Consider the following 19,596-nt stretch of genomic DNA (forward strand, 5'->3'; position numbering starts at 1 on the left):
GGGTGTTAAGAGGACTGGATCTGGAACCAGAAGAGCTGAGTTCTAATCCAAGTCTTGCACTTACTGGCCTTGTGATCTTGGTCAAGCTACTCATCCTCCACCTCAGTTTCTACAAATGTAAAATCAGGGCAAACTTCCTCTGAGGATACTTTGAAAGAAACCCATTCAAGGCATGATTTGCACATGGTCTAAAGCTGGTAAGGAACTCTCCGGTGAAGAAACTTCCTCTCCCAATGCAGACTAACTGTTCTGCAACTTTTAATCTCTGAGGGTTTCTGGGACCCTGACAATGACTTGGCCAGGGTCACACAGCCTGCGTGTACGAGGGAGGGCTCGAAACCAGTCTTCCAGCCTCAGAGGGCAGCTCTGTCCACTGTGCCCCCTGCCTCTAGTTGCCTACGGTGAGCCATGAACATCTCAACCAATTCATAATTATAACGACAAAATAATGATAAAATGACAAGATAGGCAGCACCCCGCTCTTTAAACAGTCCGAAGAGAAACTATCAAGCGTGCAAAGCGCTCCCGGAGCAGATGTGGGGATAACACACAGAGCCGGGGAGGCAGAGGAGATGCTGCACAAGTTAAATGTGGGCTGCTGCCATTATTATTAGAGGGATTCAGGAGAGGGGCAGCTGGGTGGCGAAAGCGGTGGAGAGCCGGAGTCAGGAGGTCCGGAATTCAAATCCAGCCTAGCCGTGGGACCCTGGGCCAGTCTCTTCACCTGCCAGACTCAGTTTCCTCCGAGATCAACAGCCCCTCCCTCCCAAAGCGGTGGTGAGGCTCGTGAAACCCTCACTGTAAAGCGCTCCTCGGCGCACCCAGCAGGGGGGCACCCACGGGGGCGCACCCAGCAGGGGGGCTCTAAGCACAGAAGGCACAGCCGGAGGTCAGAGGAGGCTGCCCCGCCCCCCTTGCCGCCCCTCCCCCGCTCCCCGCTCACGCTGCACGTTGTGGATGAGCTCGCGGTACTGATGGCGGATCAGGCGCCGCTTGCCGTCGTCGCCCTCCGTCTCCAAGTTCGGCTCTGAGCCTCCGGGGGCCGGGCAGGGCTCGTCGTCCGCCGCCTCGCCATCGCCCCGGTCGTCGATGCCCTGGTTTTGCTGCGGGGTCCGACAGCCGCTCGCCTCTCGCGGGGCGGGCGGGAGCGAGTCCCGCTGCCGGCTGGTGCTCGCCCGGGCCGGGCCGCGGCTGTAGTTCCCCAGCATGGCCCTAGCCCCGCTGTGGCTTCACGGAGAGGAGTAACTGTGCGCACCCTCCGCGGGGAAAGGGAAGGGGGAGGGGAGAGAGATGCGCTGCTGCGCGTGCGCAGCACCGCCCCCTGCCTTCTCGCTTCTGGACTGGGCATTTCTCTTCCGGTTCGTAATTAAGGGAAGGCGGACGGTGACCCCGCAGGCACAAAATGCGTTTGGTTTCTAGACTGGCTCGGTGCGGTCCCTGGTGGGGGATGGTCGTGTCAGCTTTCCCACGCCCAAGCCTCCCCGCGCCCGCGGCGCTTAACCCTTTGTGTGCCCTGGAAGCGTCCGGACGAAGCCGGGGGATCCCTTCTCTGGACAGGGTTTTCAAGATGCATAACCTGGCCACCGAAGCCGCCTCCCCTGAAACACGGTGACTAGAATATTTTTAAAAAGCAATTTCACAGACCCCCTGATGAGCCCCTACAGCGGGTGCGGGTCCTCGGGTCACCTCCCACGCGGACCCCCCACGGTGCTGTTTTCCCTATTGTGTCCCTTTACGGTTTTATGCCCTCGCCTTTCATAAAGCAGTGTGTGGAAATACAATACGATTTCCATCTTTTATTCAGACAGAATTAAGAATTTATTGCAATTTTTATGTAACAAATCCTAAATGTTCAATAAAATGGTAGCACAAAGCTGATTGGATCCTTTATGAATCAGGATCCATACAGTTCATTTTACAACAAAACTTAAAATGCTATTCACCTGATTAACGGGAGGCTTGTTTTTCAGTTAAAAAAAAGGAAACTTGGTGTTCACGGTGATAATGCTACTAGTAAATCTTTTCCAAGAACTCCTGGAGAGATATCTTGTTACTGAAACAAACTGTAGCCAAAAACCCTATTTCATATGAATAAAAAGTTGCAAACTGCAGTAAAATTTGCATTGCTTTGCCTAATATACCAGATAATTCTTTTTTTACCCGTGGCTAAATCATAAGATTTCAGAAGTTCTTGTTCTGATGGAGTAAGAACAAATGTATCCTCTTTGTAAATAGCAAATGGTTTCATTATCCATTATTTTCATCCAGAATCCCAAAGGCTTTAAAATAATGTGTTGTTTCTTCATATTGATCAAATGATTAATGAGAGATTAATAAGTTGATCATTTTTTTATTTCATTTGCAAGGCAGGCGTTTTAAAGTTGGGAAACAAAAATATTTTATAAATTTTTTTTTTATATCTCTGTTTTCTTGTTCAGTCATGGCTGACTCTTTGTGACCCTGTTTGGGTTTGGTTTTTTGAGGGTTTTTTTGCAAAGATACTGGACTGATTTGGCATTTATTTCTCTGGCTTATTTTACAGATGAGGAAACTGAGGCAAACAGGGTTAAAGTGACTTGCCCGGAGTCACACACCATGGAAGTATCTGAGGCTGGATTTGAACTCAGGAAGATGAGCCTTCCTGATTCTATGCACTGTGCCACATATTAAAGTACACGGTAGTTGTTGTTTGGTCCTGTCTGACTCTTCGTGATCCCATTTGGGGTTTTCTTGGCAGTGATGCTGGAGTTGGTTTACCATTTCTTTCCCTAGCTTATTTTACAGATGAGCAAAGTGAGGCAAACCTAGGGTTTAATGATTTACCTAGGGTCACACAGATAGTACATATTCCTGACTCCAGCCTTGGTGGTCAATACGTTATGGTTTGGGGTGCTGAGAACCTTGTAATGCAAGGGCATAGCAGGTCTGCCTTAACAGAATTTGACAGCTCAAGCCTTCTTTCAATCAAAGCTTTATTTGTGAGCCAGTAGAATTGAGCTGGATTCAAAGTGAATCTACGAAATTTAAGGGGGGTGGCGCATAAATTGGTACTTATATGCAAGAAAAGACAGTGAGAAGATCTAGATGGGATAAAGGAGTGTTAAATAGCCTGGGGTGGTCCAGGTGCAGACAATGTAAGGAGTTAAGTGATGGGAGAGCCACAGTTAAAAAGATTATTGAGCATCTAGGTGTACCGAGATGGGCCAGATGTCTCAGGCCAACACTAGGGACTGAGTTGTGTGGGAAAGTTGAGGGAAACGGCTTCCTGCTGGCAAGGGCTGTAGGTTTCAAAGACGTAGTCTTTTCCTTTTAGGGGTCCAGGTCTCATCACCCCATCATATCCACTCTACCACCTAGCTGTCCAAATATTTCATAAGTGGCCAGTAATTTTATTCTTCTGGATTGAAATATGAGTTAGAGGACCTTGCACTGATTTATTTGTGAGTACCATTTTTCAAAAATATTCACCAAATGTACAAGTTTAAGGAGAATATTTTTGTCATAAAATGAATCTGTTGTATCTATATCATCACTGAAGAAAAATGGTAATTTCTCTTAGCTCAAACACTGACATACATAAGAAAGCCAAAAGTATTTTAGAGGAATGTAGAAGTTACCTATGCTCTGTTCTCATGTTGTCACACAATTTATAAAATCCTTTTAATGTACTTATTAATAAAGTTGATTACTCTGCTAACAACTTGAAAAACTATATGTAGCTTCTTACTCATATTTCTCAATACAGTGAAACATAGATAGCACTCCCTCTGGGCCAATTTCCTAGCTTGCATTTATACGCTGGTTGTTTCCTCAGAGGGAAGAAAATATTCTCAGATTCTAGGGGCACCTGGTGGATCCATGTTCCTAAAAGAACTCAGGCGTACACATTGGTGAGCTTTCCTAAGGTGACAGTAAAAATAGTAGTTATAAAACATTTCCCCACACAAACTTGTGGTATACCTTCCACAATTACACACAGAGGGAAGAATGTGAACAAATTACACGGTGAGGTACACACATGGGGAATATGTGTAGGCAGGAAAACTCGTGACTTTTGTGATGCAGGGATCGAAATTCTTTTTTATCTTTGTGGATTCTTCATACTGTTCCCTGTTAGAGAAAACATCTCTGCTGAGTGAACTACTCCATGGGTTTCCTGGGTCTCTTCCTCTCCACTGCTAAACTCTCAGATTACAGGGCTACTTCTCCCTTGAATCCAGTTAGCTCTCTTCTTTGCTGCCAGGGGTCTTACTTATTGAAGCTGCCTCTTGGTTAGAATGCTTCTTTCTATGTCTCCCTTGAGATTGGTGGTCTCCACTACCTGCTGGGACTTACCAGGTTAGTTCCTGTAATGTGCTTTAGATGCACCAACATTCTAAGGATGCAGCATCCATAATGCATCATGGAAGAATCCTTTGTACTCAAAATGGGCCCAACAGCACAACAGATACACCTACTCAGGCATTCAATCATGCTGAAGTGATTGGAAAGAAACTAACTTCATTAATAAAGGAAATACACCAGAAAAACTGCCTGTCCAAATGTAGTCTAAAACAAAAGAAAAAAATGTTAAGTTTTCTCTACTGAACCTCTGAAAAAGAGTGAGGGAGGGCTGTGCAAGGTCACCAGCCTCCCTTTCTCCTCCTGAGCCATCTGGGTCCAGTGACCAGATATTCATCAGGATGACTGGAGATGGCCCAGGATGCAATGGGAGACCTTGGTCTTTTAGGCTAGGCCTTTCCAGGTAATCACTTATAGGGTGGTAGCGCCCATTCAGTGAAGAGGCCTCTTTCCTTCCCAGCTTGAAATCATCTAGTCACAATACTAGGAAAGTACATCTATATGCCTAACGTTCCTTCCTTCAGTTTCTGGAGGGAATATTTCTTATTTTCATACTTTTACCTCTGTAAAAGTTTCTAATCTGCTCCAAAGGGAGAGATTATGTCAACATTTTAGCAGACAATAGAAATAATTTATATTGTGCCTAAACCTGGGACAAATTTCTTCCTGAATAAGACCCATTCTCTATTTCTATACATTATTGTAATTGTTCAGTCATTTTCAGTCATGTCATTTTACAGATGAGGAAACTGAGGCAAACAGGGTCACACAGCTAGTAAGTGTCTAAGGCCAGATTTCAAGGTGACTTTTCCTGACTCCAGGCCTGGCACTTTATTCACTGCACCATCTCCACATATTATCATTCATTATTGTGCAATCAGATAGGTATGTTGGAGGAAACATCTTGATAGGAAGGGAGAGCTCCTTACATTGTTCTTCTACTCTTAGAAGGGAAGGAAAAAAATCCAATCTAAGCAAGAAATTGAACTAGTTTTAAACTATTGAGTCAACTAAAAGTTAATTGAAATAATTAATGACCAATTAATAGCTCTTTGGGTTTTTATGACACTGTTCTCTTGGTTTCCTTACTTGTCTCATTCTCAGTCTCCATTGCTGGGTCATCATCCATATCTTTTGCTCTGATTATGGGTCTACCCCAGCGTTCTATTCCCGGTGACCTTATTAGGTTACGTAGGTTTAATCTTCTACCTAGATGACTCCCAGTTCTATTAGATCAACAGTTATATGTGTGTGTTCATCCTTCATTGCCGAAGAAGACCATGCCATCAGAGAAATGATGACATGACGTGCACTTGACTTTGTTTTGAGTGAGGCAGGGTTGTGCAGGTCACCAGCCTCACTTCTCCTCCAAAGCCATCTGAATCCAGTGACCAGATACTCATCAGGATGACTGGAGATGACCCAGGATGAGGCAATTGGGGATCTACAGTTATAATCTTTCTCTGGAGGTCCAGTTTCACATCACCAATTCCCACAGAATGGCCCACTGATATTTCAACCTCAGCATATCCAAAACAGAATTCATTATTACCTGCTATAACCTTCCACACCTATCTAAGACTGAAGTCATGGAGTATGCCCGTTATCTGCATTTGTGTATTTTTTAAACCCCTGTTCCTACTTCCAGGGATACCATCTCTATTCCAAATCTCTTGTACCCATAATTTAGTTTCTGCTTGCCAAACAGAACCACTTTAGGATCATTTCAAGGACTTATCTTGTAATAAATAGCCAAGTATTCTCTGGATTTAAAATTTTAAACTTGGTTTTTTTATTTTCAAATTCCAAAGGTTTTTTGGTGGGGGATAGTATCTTCTGTTCAAATGAATTAGAGAGGAATAGGTCAAGAACAAAACCTCTTGGTGAAGGAATTATCGTCCACCTTAATACTTTGTTCCTCATTGCTACCTTTATTACATGTACTTGGCCAGCAACAAACTTTACTGACTTTGAACTACCTTACAGAAAACAAGTATATCCTGGATGAAGCCCCCATAGTGTAGCCTGATGCACTGATGCCCTCTGGTATAGGTGCAAGGGTCCGTCAGTCAAAAAGCATTTATTAAGTGCTTACTGTGTGCCAAGGAAAGACAAAAATAGTTCCTGTCCTTAAGTATTCACTGCACATTCTAATACGGGAGTCAACATGTAAATAACTGTGTGCATGTACACGTGTGTGTGTGCATGTACACGTGTGTGTGTGCATGCACCCATGCAGTAAGTGCTGGGGATACAAAAAGGCACAAGACAGGAAGCTCAGGGAGCACACAGTCTAAAGGGGAAGACAGTAAGTACAAACATGTACAAACAACTTATATACATGATAAATAGGCACTTGATAAATGTCTATTGACTATATTGAAGTTCCCTAATATGAGACTAAGAGTTTTGGTGAAAAAAAAGACTGAGCCAGGCACTGAACTCATTGAGGAAGAAAAATGTCTTGGAGGTCTATAGATAGCAATAAAGACCTGGACTGTATAAATAGAAAGAAAGCATAGACTGGGGAACATAAGCCTCAAAGGAAAATTTGGCATAGGGCACAATGGAAAGGGTCGATGTGAAGTGGGACAGACACAGGAAGAGTTCAGATGAACGAGAGTAAGGGAATGGGTAACTGGGGGCAGAGAATCGGATTTGTAGACTTCGCAATGCTATAGACTTGAGCCTTTTAGGAGGCCACAAGAGGCAGGGCCAGTTGTTACTCAGCCAGTTCAATTCAAGAAAAACTGATTCATGTTTTGTAAAGGGACTTAGACACATCTTTAATGGTTAATTTAATACCTTGCTGTCTGGTCATTACTATCTGTTCCTATATCCACAAATGGATTGAGAAAAGAACATTAGTTGTATAAAGATTAACTACCTATATAATGCAATGTATGTAAATTGTGTAAGGGGCCAAATTGTAGGCTAGTGATTGTCAACCTGTTTTCATCCTTGTATCCACTGGAGCTCCATCTGTGCAGAGTCCAATATGACACATCATTTTCATTTTTAAAAATCTATGTATATTTAAATTATTTTCTTGATATGGCATTATCATCAACAAGTTTACAAAAGAACAAACTTCCCTAAAATGATTTTCCAGATCACAAAGTAAATGTAATCAGATTATCCTCTTTAACTACATCTGCTCCTTCATCCACTTGCTATTCAAAGTGGGGAGATGTTAATTTCTCAATTAATCGATCATAAAGTCTTTAGACATACAGGCAATTATCTTTCTTACCATAGTATCACCAAATAGAAACATTCAAAGTTGCTTTTCATATGATTAGACAAGCATCATTTTGATTATCAGAACTGCAGGGAGAACCAATGTTTCATCTATCAAATGGGACGTTTTACACTTAGCAGTTCTGGAAGCAACATTAAATAATGCAGACTGTCATTCTAATGAGCTTATGTGGTTTTATAAAAAGTTTAGTTTTGTTATTAAGAAGCCTCTTTTCTCTGGAAAAAAAAATGTCCTTGCATTACCAATGTATTACGTGCAAATAAACTTTGAACTTGTTTCAGTTTATTAGATTTCATGTCATCTGCAACTTAAACATTCATGCAAAGTTATCACAGTAATCTATATATTTTTTTTATCAATAACAGTACATGTGAATCCATGGGATAAATATTGTAGATTGTATTTTTAAAATTTGTTGAGGTGTTTTTCAGTTGTGTCCAACTTTTCATGACCATCCCATTTGGAATTTTCTTGGCAAAGATACTGGAGTGGTTTGCCATTTCCTTCTCCAGTTCATTTTGCAGATGAGGAAACTGAAGCAAACAGGATTAAGTGACTTGCCCAGGGTCACACAGCTAGTAAGTGTCCGAGACCAGATTTGAGCTCAGGTCTTCCTGACTTCTGGCCCTGTTCTCTATCCAATGAGCCTCCTAGCAGCTCTTTATTAAAATTTAGAATTTTCATTTTGTGTATTTATATTTTTGCTACTTAAACTGTCTCTATTGTTTTTGTTTATACTAATTTCAGTTGCTCCAATGGATTTTTCTCTTCAGTTATGTTTTTATCTACTACAGATATTATTTCGCTTAAAAACCAGAGATAATAAAAATATAAGAAAAACAAGTTTAATTGTTGAAAATTTCTAATGATTTTTTTACTTTTCTTGAGCTATTTCCATTTTTAACAGTTTAAAAGTTCCCTTCATATAATTGAGGGAAAATGAACTATTACATTTTACTTGTCAAAGTGAATTATGTAGAGAAACATGAGAGATTATTATGGTACTTTTATCTTCCATGCAAAGATTTTTTAACTTTGAGATTATGTCAGATTCAAATGTGGCAAATAATATAATAGCACAGCTCATTTGACACAAGTCTATGCCAGTGATGGCAGATATCACCTACATCAAATTTCAGCATACAGAAACTCAAATTTGACTTCATTTGTTTATACCACTGTATCATGGTTCCCCATATGTAACAAGGAGTATAGAGTGTGACTGGAAGGGAGTCCGGAATAGACATATCTCTAGAGAAGGAGTACTGGACTATAATTATTACTATTATTAGTCTAGGAGATGTAGTTTTTAGGCTCAAGCCATATAGCTTCAGGTGATGGTAAGGTCTAGTGAGAGAGTGATCAAGGGAACATATAAAAGGGTTTACCTCATCAAGAAGTAACACCTCCCTCACTAGAAATTGGAGCCAAAGGACACAGCAGGTATATCTTATCCAGTTATATGACTATGAATTATAGAATAGCACAATATTTGAAGAATCAAAATTTTGAGTGACCCAAAGGGCTAAGAATATGGCCAGTATAAATAGGCAGCAGCATATTATCAGTGAGAATTTATGCTTGAATTAGCAAAAAAAAGGAATCCACCAAAAGATGTATATTTGGAAAAGTAGGGAGGACGATGATGCAAGAGAAATGAGAGGTGACTTCAGATCAGCAGGATGAGTACAGAACTGCTACCTATTTAATGTTAAAAGATAAAGACAAAGGCCTCCATAGTCCTGGGTGGGTACTTTAAAAAAAAGAATAAAAATTGTGTGGGATGAAATATATGGATGAATTGTAGTTTAGAGTATGGTAAAAAAAAAAAAAACTACTTTTGTGGGAATATAAATTATCATGTCATTTTTATATGTAATAAATGAATATATTGATCATCAGCTAAAATAATTTATTCTAATCTTATATGCAAATTGAAATCCATTCTACAATAATCCTGGTAGATGATCATCCAGTCTCTGCTTGAACATTCCAGTGACTTTTTATTTTACTGGACAGTCCATTTCATTATTCAATAGCTCTCATAGAAAATTCTTTTTTACAATGACCTTCCAAAATAATCATAGTTCGTTTTTACATAACACTTTAAAGTTTACAAAATACTTTCTTCGTACAAACCATATGAGGTTGATGGTGCAAAGATCTGTGTCTTATAGGTACCATGAAACTCTTGCATTGTGCCACAGGAAGTTCCAGGGCCTACTCAATGAAATAGATCTTCATCTTAAAGATAGGACTATAATTATTTATACTGAAAAAAAACCAGTGGATGAAAAATTCTTATTTCTCAGTTTATAACATGCAACCCACTAAATTAGTATATGTACATTGTGTGTATTTACATATACATATATACACATACATGCAAATATATTCATATAAATGCAAATATATTTGCATATACGTATGTATACATATACTATATACACACAGAGATGTGTATATGTATATGTTTTGGATAGCTGCTACAAATGAATAAATTAAGCACAGAAGTGAATAAAAAGATATCAGTCATGTTGGATTTTATTTAGGAAACTGCCAACTGCTTTTAAGGATCTTGAACTACTCAGTGTCATAGCACCATGATCTCAAAAGAATCAAAAAGGCAATTGATCCAAAGGGCAATGGAAAGATCCATGGTCAATATAAATACCCTACACTATCCGTGGCAATTTGTATTAAGAAGGGGTAAAGACATAATCAGATATTTATATGTCCAGAAAAGAACTTACAAAGAATATATGTACAAAGAGACATAAATAGAAGATTCATCTTTCTAAGTGCAAATTCAACCTCAGACATTTACTGGATGTGTGACCCTGGGCAAGTCACTTAACCCCATTTGCCTTAGTTTCTTCTTCTGTAAAATGAGCTGGAGAAGGAAATGACTGCTCCAGTATCTTTGCCAAGAAAACCCCAAATGAGCTCATGAAGAGTTGGACACAATTGAACAACAACAAAAGCAAAAGAATTTTTGATCCTGGACACCAGGAGCATCATGGGCCCAACTCCCATACATGTCCACCATTCAAAGAGCTCCAGTCTGTCATTCAGCTCTTTTATTCTCCATAGCCTCACGTGATGTCTTTCCTTTATGTGTCTTTTCCAATCAGTTCAGTAAGCCCCTTATATAGATGTTCAGTATTTTGATTCAGGAGGAAGACTCCTCCATCTACAAAACCTGATGCTCTAGGCAGCCCTTCAGATAACTGCCACAAACCCACCTGGACAGGGGTAGGATTTTAAAACTATAGTTTGGCCTGGAGGGAAGGGAAGGCACTCACATTTAGGGGTTCAAGAAAGGTTTCATGTGAAAAGTAATATTTGAACTAAACTTTGAAGGAAACCGAGTATTCTAAGAGGTAGAAGGGTGCCGTGCACTCCATGCAAATGCACGTAGAGTAGAACTAGAATGTTGTGAGTGAGGATCTGCCAAAAAAGGCCAGTGTGGTTGTAAGGATAGTGCGGACAGGGGAATATTTTGTGATAAAGCAAGAAAGGTTGGCTGGAATCAAGTTGTGAAGAGCTTTAAATATTTTTTTAAGTGTTTTTGTTTGATACTACAGACAACCAGAAATCTCTAAAGTTTATGGAATAGTGGAAAGACATTGGTCAGGCCTCTGTTTTATGAAGATCACTTCTGTAGGCGTATAAAGAACGAATTGGAGAGGGGAGATGTGTGTGTGTTTATCCTTTGTTGCTGAAGAAGACCATGCCATCGGAGAAACAATGACATGACTTGCACTTGACTTTGTTTTTGAGTCAGGGAGGGCTGTGCAAGTCACCAGTCTCACTTCTCCTCCAGAGCCATCTGAATCCAATGACCAGATATTCATCAGGATGACTAGAGATGACCCAGGATGAGGCAACTGGGGTTAAGTGACTTGCCCAAGGTCACACAACTAGTGAGTGTCAGGGGTCTGAGGTAAGATTTGAACTCAGGTCCTCCTGACTCCTGCACTGGTGCTCTACTGCACCACTTAGCTGCCCCCGAGAGAGGGGAGATACTTGAGACACAGACACCAACAAGGAGCCTATTGCAGTGGTCTAGGGAAAAAGAAATAAAGATCTTAACAAGAGTGGTGAATATATAATGTGGAGAAAAGGGGATGGAGGTAAGAAATGTAAACGCAAAATTAACAAGATTTGTCAATTGATTCTACATAGAGGTCAAGGATAGATGAGGAGTTAAGGAGGACTATGAGTTTGACCAATTCTCATCCAAGAAAAATAAGAAAAACTAAGACTTTTCATTAGTGTAGTAGCAACTACAAAGAAAATATGTCCAGAGTTTCAGTGCCAATGATTTCTAAGTGCTTGGAAGGCTAAACCAAAAAAAGTTATTCTTAAGATTCTACATGAAAGATTGAATATTGAGTTCAATCTAATGCAATCCATATCCATGATACTCATCGCAATGTACATTACACATAGGCTAGGTCTATATTACTATAAATTACTATAAATATTTTTAAATGAAAAACTTTATGTGAAAAGAGACCCATCAATGGACTTTTTATTTCTGCCAACTTAATTCAATGAAATTCCATTAAACCAGAGATTTTTGGATTGTCCTTTGAAGTTGGCAAACATGATTTGACCTTTTCTTCAAAGAAAAGTAAAAAAAGAACTATTCATAGAGTACTCATTTTCAATACTTCCTGATCCAGGTTAAAAAAAATTATGCAAGAATACTCATCTTTACAAAATGGTTTCATTATATGCTAAGCTGATGACAATGATAGTATAAATGGATGACATTAAGCCGGTTCTACAGGTTAGAGTAGGACTCCATGTACGTGAACTGATAAAATCTCTTCATATGCTAGGAAAAGTGACTACATTTGGTTCCATTTTAGAAACTTCATCTTCATTCACGTGTGTCCAAAGAAAGAGAGTCAGGAAAGCAGATGATAAACTATCTACCTAAACATTCCCATTTGCTTGAGATATAACTCAGGACATCATGGCAGAATGAATATTTCACAGCCAGACAACTCCCATATTTCATTATGCCAATGTATCTGTAATCTAGTTGATTTATTTCCTTTAACAATAAAGATTATAACACAGGCTCATCCTATGAGACTCTAATCCATTTCTTCCCATGAGTTCATCATAAGGGAGTTTATACAACATACTTGAGACTTTCTTGATACCCTCCCTTATTTTATTTTTAAGATTAAATTTTTAGAGGTAACTTTCGTTTTTATATAACCTATATTTGCCATTGTGGTCCTCCCCTTTGTCATCAGAGAGCCATCCCTAATACTAAAATGTGAAAGTTAAAAAAAGTTCTGCAAAACTAAACAATATGACAGAAAAAAAAGAACCTGTTATATTCAGTATCTCATGCTCACATCCACTACTTCTACAAACGAGGGAAGGAAGTTATCTCACATCTCTTCTTTGGCGACAAACTTAGTCATTCTAATTTCATAGCATTCTATTTTGATTGATAGCATTCTTTCCATTTAAGTTGTTATACTTATTGTACATAATGTTTTCCTGGTTCTGCTTACTGCAGTTTGCTTCAGTTCATATAAGACTTTTCATGCTTTTCTGTGTTTGTCGTATTTGTTATTTTTTACACACGGTAATCTTCCTCTATATTCATTTAACATAATTTGTTTGGCCATTCCCTATTTGACAGGTATCTTTGTTTCTAGTTCTTTACTAACACACAAAAAAGTGTTGCATAAATATATTGGTGTATCTAGGGCCTTTCTTTTTGTCACTGACCTCCTTGCCTAGCGTATAGCTAGCACTGGAATCTCTGGGTCAAAGAATAGGGATGTTTTAGTTACTTTCTTAGCATGGTTCCAAATTGTTTCCAGAATGATTCTACTAATTTGCAGAATCACCAAAATGCATCAGTGTACCTGTTTTTGCATAATCTTTCCAACACTGATTATTCCCGTCTTCTGTCATTGTTGCCAATTTGATGGGTATGAGGTACAAACTCAGAGTTGTTTTTATTTGCATTTATATTACAGTATGTTGGGGGGGGCATTCTTTTATCTGATTATTAATCATTTACAATTCCCTTGAGAATTATTTGTTCATATTTATTGACCATTTATCTATTGGAAAATGGCTGGTGGTCTTACATATTCTACTAATTGTCTACATATCCTGGCTCTTAGACCCTTACCAGAGACATTTGATTCCATATGTTTTGTTGAAATCAGAAGAGTACTAGTAGGGCATAGTTCTCATTCTCTCCACATGACCAGATGATCTTTTCAGTTATTAGTTTCTTTGATAATATCATTTACCTTTATTTTAAACATTACAACTTCTTTTGGACAACACCATGTTCATGATGTTACAACCCGCTATGAACTATTGCACTTTGAATGATCCCGGATTTCAGTTCCTCAGAGACTATAGTATTCCATACCTCACTGACATATAATACCAGGAGAATAATGTTATTTTTTTAAAATGAGCTTTTGTTCCAGTGAGAAGCTTGGGGTCATTAAAAAGAATTTTGACCTTTCCCAAAGACGTTCCAGGCTGCTCTTCTTGTGTTCAATTCTGAGCCCAGACATTCTTTTTCAAGCCCAAAAGGCTGGCATGTTTTGACTGGGAAAGGCAGTGACTGTTGTGTCTGTCCCTACTATGTACCTGGTAACCCCCTTAGCACTACATCAGTATATTTCAATATACAATAGATAGGAGAAGCATGTAGACTCTGTCTCCTTCTTGCCCTGATCCATGCTCATTGTGCTATGGAATAGACCCCACATTCCATTCCCTGTTTTTTCTCCCTTTCATTGCTACCTCGAGTTTCTAATGTCTTCTGTTGTCCTTCCTGTTCAGAACAACTTTGAGTAAATAAATCATTTAGACCCTTATACATACCCAAATTAACTATAAAGGACATATGAAGAAAGACCTTATTTGCATCCAGAGAAAGAACTGATAAATAGAAGTATATATAGAATGATTTTGCATATATGTGTGTAGACACATATACATGAGTATATACATATATGTATACGCACATATTTGTGTCTAATCTCTAGCGTTGGTGGGAGGGGAGGGAAGAAAAAAAGAAATTTACTTGATAACTTTATTATGTATTTAAAAGGAATAGCAAATTGTATATAATAAATTTGCAGTTTCATAGACAATCATCTTTTTTAAAAATTATACTATGTTATGGGAATGCTTGTTTTTATTCCATAAATTAAAAATAAAATAAAGAAAAATTGAAAAGAAGAAGAAGAGAAAGATCTCATGTATTGTTCCCTGCTATGTTAGAGATCTGGTATATTTTCATTGTCTGCCTGGATAGACATTTGTCTGGTATGCCGTCAAAGGAATGCTCTTTCAGGTATAGGTTGGATTAAAAGGTCTTTAAGCTCTGTGATAGACAAATTCTATAGATTACCAATTTAACTGCATATCATGTAGTCAGGATGACAGACCTAAAAACATTAGTGGTAAATAAACTCTTCAAAGTGCTTCCAGTTGGCACCTGAAACTGCACTTTTCCTCCCTGAAAAATATAAAAACATCATCCTAACAAAACGAAAAAAAACCCAAACTTTTAAATGGTCATGTTTGTCATGCATTGTATGATCATTGTTACACTTGATCTATTATTTGTGTTATAATATATACATTCCATTCTAAAAGAATTTACCAAAATATAACGGAATGTGAGCTTTATAACAACACTATGAGGTAAGGGGATTAAGTATTAGTGTTTCCCTTTTAGAGATGAGAAAAACAGACTCAGAGAAGTTAGTGCTTACCCAGGATTACACAGCTAATAAGTGGCAGATGCATTACTGACATTTATTCAAATGCTTTCATTATTAGACATTTTAGAACTTCACAATCTTAAATGGTTACAGTCTTAAGGCTGATCTTCTTATAGATGATTACCTTCCTAAAATCCCAACCAAATCCTTTAAACTCCCAATCATTTAAAATATTTAGTACACCAGGACACGGCATGGTATATAGAGATAGACTTCTAAGTCAGTGTCAGGAAACCCTGGATTCAAGTTTCACCTACAAGATATGCTGGTTGTGTGTTCCTGGTAAGTCACTTAATTTTTCAGTGTCCTAGGCCTAGGCTGTTCTCTAGGACTAAGTTTCAGAGTAAGTACCTATCTCTATCAATAGAGAGAATTTCCTTACCAGGAGATCCCTATATCAATGAAGTTGTTATTGTTGTTGCGGAGTTGTTTTCAGTCGTGGCTGATTCTTCGTGACTCCTTTTGGGGTATTTTTGGCAAATATACTGAAGATGAGGAAACAAGTACAAGCAAACAAGTGACTTGCCCAGGGTCACACTGCTAGTAAGTGTGTGACACCATAGCTGAACTCAGGTCTTCCTGACTTTAGGTCCACCTGCTTTAAGGTTAAGGCACTACTGTGCCATCTAGCTGAAATTAAAGGTCCAAAAAGATGGGAAGTCAACGTGGGAGGATTTGTAGAAATAAAGGCATAGTAAAGCACAGGTGGTGGGTATGTAAATTGGTCCACCCTCTCTGGAAAGCAATTTGAAAAGATGCTAAGAAAGTGACTAGAATGTTAACACTCAGGTTGACTCAGCGGTTCCACCAGTAGGCACATAGCCCGAGGAACTCAGTCACACAAAGGGAGACCCTCAATCTTTTTAGCAAAACTTTCTATAAAGTATAGTACTTTTTATAGTAGTTAGAAAGAAAGAAGAAATGTAAATGCCTACCAATTGATGCCTATTACATGAATGTAATAGAATATCACAGTGCAATAAGAATCAGTGAATATGATGAATAAAGAGAGATACAGGAAGACTTATGTGAACTGATGCTAAATGAAGTAAGCAGAACTATGAAAACAACATACATGATTATAATAGTGCAAATGAAAATTACAACATCTTTGTTGTTCAGCAACAAAAATAATTCAAGCTGAATTGAGAAAGGACTAAGCCTGATCCTAGATACTTACTAGCTGTGTAACCTTAGGCAAGTCACTTAACTCTGTTTGCCTCAGTTTCTTCATCTGTAAAATGAGCTGAAGAAAGAAATGGCCAACCACTCCAGTATCTCTGCCAAGAAAGTCTCAAATGGGGGTCGCTAAGAGTCAGACACTACCAAACAACTGAACAACAGAAAGTCTGACCCCAAAGAAGAAATAGGAGAAGGCTCCTCGTGCTTCTTTGAAGAGGTGGGAGACTGAGTATAAAACCCTGTATGTATGTTAGACTTTTTTGATGTGAAATATTTTTTTCTTTTTTGTAATAAGGGGTAGTTCTCTGGGAGGAGACATTCTCTCTAGCCTAGAGTTCTTAACCTTAAACCAACCCACATTTGTAGAATGCTTTCATATAATCCTAGGGGGTGAATAAGGAATTATGAGTAGGGAAAGAGAAAAAGTTTTGAAAAGCTCCCAAATCAGAAAGAGCGGTCTTTTCTGTATGTTTATTTGAACCTGAGGAATACTAAGTGATTAAGTCACAAGAACAGATTGGGGATGTAAATGATACGAAAGCATAAGATATCATTTTACACCTATCAGATTGGCTAAAGTGATAGAAGGGGAAAGTGACAAATATTGGAGAGCATATGGAAAAATTGGGAACTTAATTCAGTATTGGTGGATCAATGAGGTGATCCAGCCATTTTGGAGAAAGATTTGGAATTATGCCCAAAAAGTTATTAAATTACCTATACCCTTTGAGCCAACAATGTCACTATTCTGTTTCCCAAGAGGATTAGGGAAAAAGGAAAAGAACCCATATGTTCTCAAATATTTATAGAAGCTCTCTTTATGGTGGCAAAGAACTGGAAACTGGGGTGAATGCCCATCAATTGCAGAAAGGCTGAACAAATTGTTAGATAGAATATTGATAGAATATTACGCTGCTATAAGAAATTATGAGCTTGATAGAATATTACTCTGCTATAAGAGATTATGAGCTTGATGATTTTAGAAAAGCATGGAGAGATCTGCACAAAATAATGAGGAGCAAAAATGAACAGAACCAGGAGAACATTATATTACAGTAACAGCAATATTGTTTTAAGAACAACTTTGAGCGACCAAGCCATTCTATTGTAAATATCCAAATTAACTGCAAAGATCCTATGAAGAACCAACATATAAGTATATATGTGTGTCTGTACATATATATGTATATGAATGTATGTGTGTGTATATATACATATATATTACATATATTTGTGTCTAATGGTAGCCATCTCTAGGATGAGAGTGGGGGGAGGGAAGGAGAAGAAAAGAAAATAACATGAAAACTTTGTTGTATATTTGAAAGGAATAATAAGTTGTACGTAATAGATCTGCAATTTCAGGTGGAATCTTCTGTTTTTCTGTTCCACTTTGTTATGGAAATAGTTGCTTTATTTCTTAAGTTCAGAATAAAAAAATGTTTTTTAACATTTAACATTAAAAAGAATGTAAACTTTTTGAACCCAGAGACTATTTTTGCCTTTGTGCACTTAGCACATAGTAAGCACCTAATAAATGCTTGCTGATTTGAAAAAAAATAATAATTATTATTATATTAATTATATATATATTAATAGCAATAAAATGTTTTAAAACAAAAAATAAATTATGAGGCCAGTCAAAAAACATAATTCCTTTCAATTGTCCAGAAATCAAACCTATTTATAGCCTTCGGGGGTTATCTAAAGATCAGACAGGTTAAGTGCCTTGTGGATAGCTAGTGTCAGAGGCCATATTTGAACTCAGATCAATGCTACCCCTTAGGCTGGGGTCAAAAAATATGACAATAGAAGTTTTCAAAATCGAAACCTTTTCAGGAAGACAGGTGGACTTTTAGAGTTCAATAAAAGAAGATTTGTTTAAGATATTCCAAGAAAAAGACAACTGCTCTTGTTTTATGAAACCTACAAGGGCCTACCCGGTGGGCCTGACTTGCCCCACATATCAGGAAGTCTAGTAACTTGCCAGGTTGTTTGTCTCCCTCCCAACGTCTTAGTTTAAAGCCCAATTTGGCCAAGTCAAAGAACAGGGCTGTTTCAGTTCAGCTGGCTGCAGAAGGTTGTCCAGGATGCCTTTGCTTTCCAAAGAGGCAGCCTAATTCTGAATATACAGTCCGAGGAAGGGAGTAGCCCTTCCTCAGCTCTACCTGAGAGCTTGCTGCAGCCAGTGTTATTCTCATCTTGCGACTGAAAATTCCTTTGGAGAACTGACGTGTCCCAGCAGTAGAGCTCCCAGGGTCAGATTCCTTACACTTTGCCGCCGTCCAGCATAGTGTTCTCAACCTGAAGCCAACTCACATTTATAGAACGCTGCCTTCATGTGATCCTGGGGGCGAAAAGAGACACTGTAAGTCGGGAGAGGGAAGAACTGGGGGAAAGTTATAAAATCAGGAAGAGAGTGGCCTTTTTTTCCTTATTCTTATTCATGCTAGAAGAACACGGGGTAAGTAAGCCACAGATCCTATTTTCTTTACTGCTTTAATGAACATGTACTTTGAACTAGTTTGGCAACTGAGATTAGAGGGATGAATTTTGAAAAGTCTTTTTATTTTTTTTTCTGACACAGTAAAATGTTAAGTTTATTTGTGTTTCTATTTTTGGTTTGTTTTAAAAATAGGATGGTTTTTATTTCTTCCCTCCAAATAGCCAATGGTTTTTTATAGCAAAATAATGACGATTATTCTAGTTTTTCCGGACCTCAGTTTCTTCATTTGTGAAATTGAAAGGGTTGGGTTGAATGACCGAGGGTCACTCCCTTCCAGCCTTAATAATTCTGTCAGCAAGAGACAGAATATCACACATTTGTAATTAAGCAGCAATGTAATTTAAGAAGGTACTTGAACTTAAGAGTTTATGGAAAATAAGTTATTTATAAGCTCTTAATCACGTTGGGTTATAATTGCATTCTTCTTTGGATTTTCACAAAACAAAATAAACTTTCCTGGCGTATTTCCTCATTTGTAAATTGAGAGATTTGGACAAGATGTTTTCTAACAG

The 19,596-nt window shown here is 38.5% G+C and overlaps 2 protein-coding genes and 1 long non-coding RNA gene across 11 annotated transcripts in view; 2 read left to right on the top strand and 1 right to left on the bottom strand.

Annotated features, from left to right (window-relative positions):
* Positions 1-1,343, bottom strand: part of NSMCE4A (NSE4 homolog A, SMC5-SMC6 complex component) — a 38,043-nt gene extending 36,700 nt beyond the window's left edge. For 2 of the 3 annotated variants that reach the window (XR_011970575.1, XM_072624608.1), the window contains exon 1: positions 944-1,341. Coding sequence is in view for 2 of the 3 variants with exons in the window: in XM_072624608.1 (XP_072480709.1) it covers positions 944-1,208 (265 nt within the window). In the remaining variant the exon portion in view is untranslated. Of the gene's footprint in view, positions 1-943 lie in introns of all 3 variants that reach the window. The other variant, XM_072624602.1, reaches the window with a different exon arrangement.
* On the top strand, positions 1,307-2,687 carry LOC140514375 (uncharacterized). Its single transcript, XR_011970577.1, has 2 exons — positions 1,307-1,608; positions 2,543-2,687. It is a non-coding gene; the product is annotated as an uncharacterized lncRNA (long non-coding RNA).
* A 15,934-nt stretch (positions 2,688-18,621) lies between these two features.
* The window catches only part of TACC2 (transforming acidic coiled-coil containing protein 2), a 298,693-nt gene continuing 297,718 nt past the window's right edge, over positions 18,622-19,596 (top strand). For 3 of the 7 annotated variants that reach the window (XM_072624428.1, XM_072624443.1, XM_072624421.1), the window contains exon 1: positions 18,623-18,946. The gene's annotated coding sequence lies outside the window, so the exon portion shown is untranslated. The other 4 variants (XM_072624400.1, XM_072624451.1, XM_072624434.1 and 1 more) reach the window with 4 other exon arrangements.

The sequence above is a fragment of the Notamacropus eugenii genome, chromosome 1 (genome assembly GCF_028372415.1).
Source record: "Notamacropus eugenii isolate mMacEug1 chromosome 1, mMacEug1.pri_v2, whole genome shotgun sequence".
NCBI lineage: Eukaryota > Metazoa > Chordata > Mammalia > Diprotodontia > Macropodidae > Notamacropus > Notamacropus eugenii.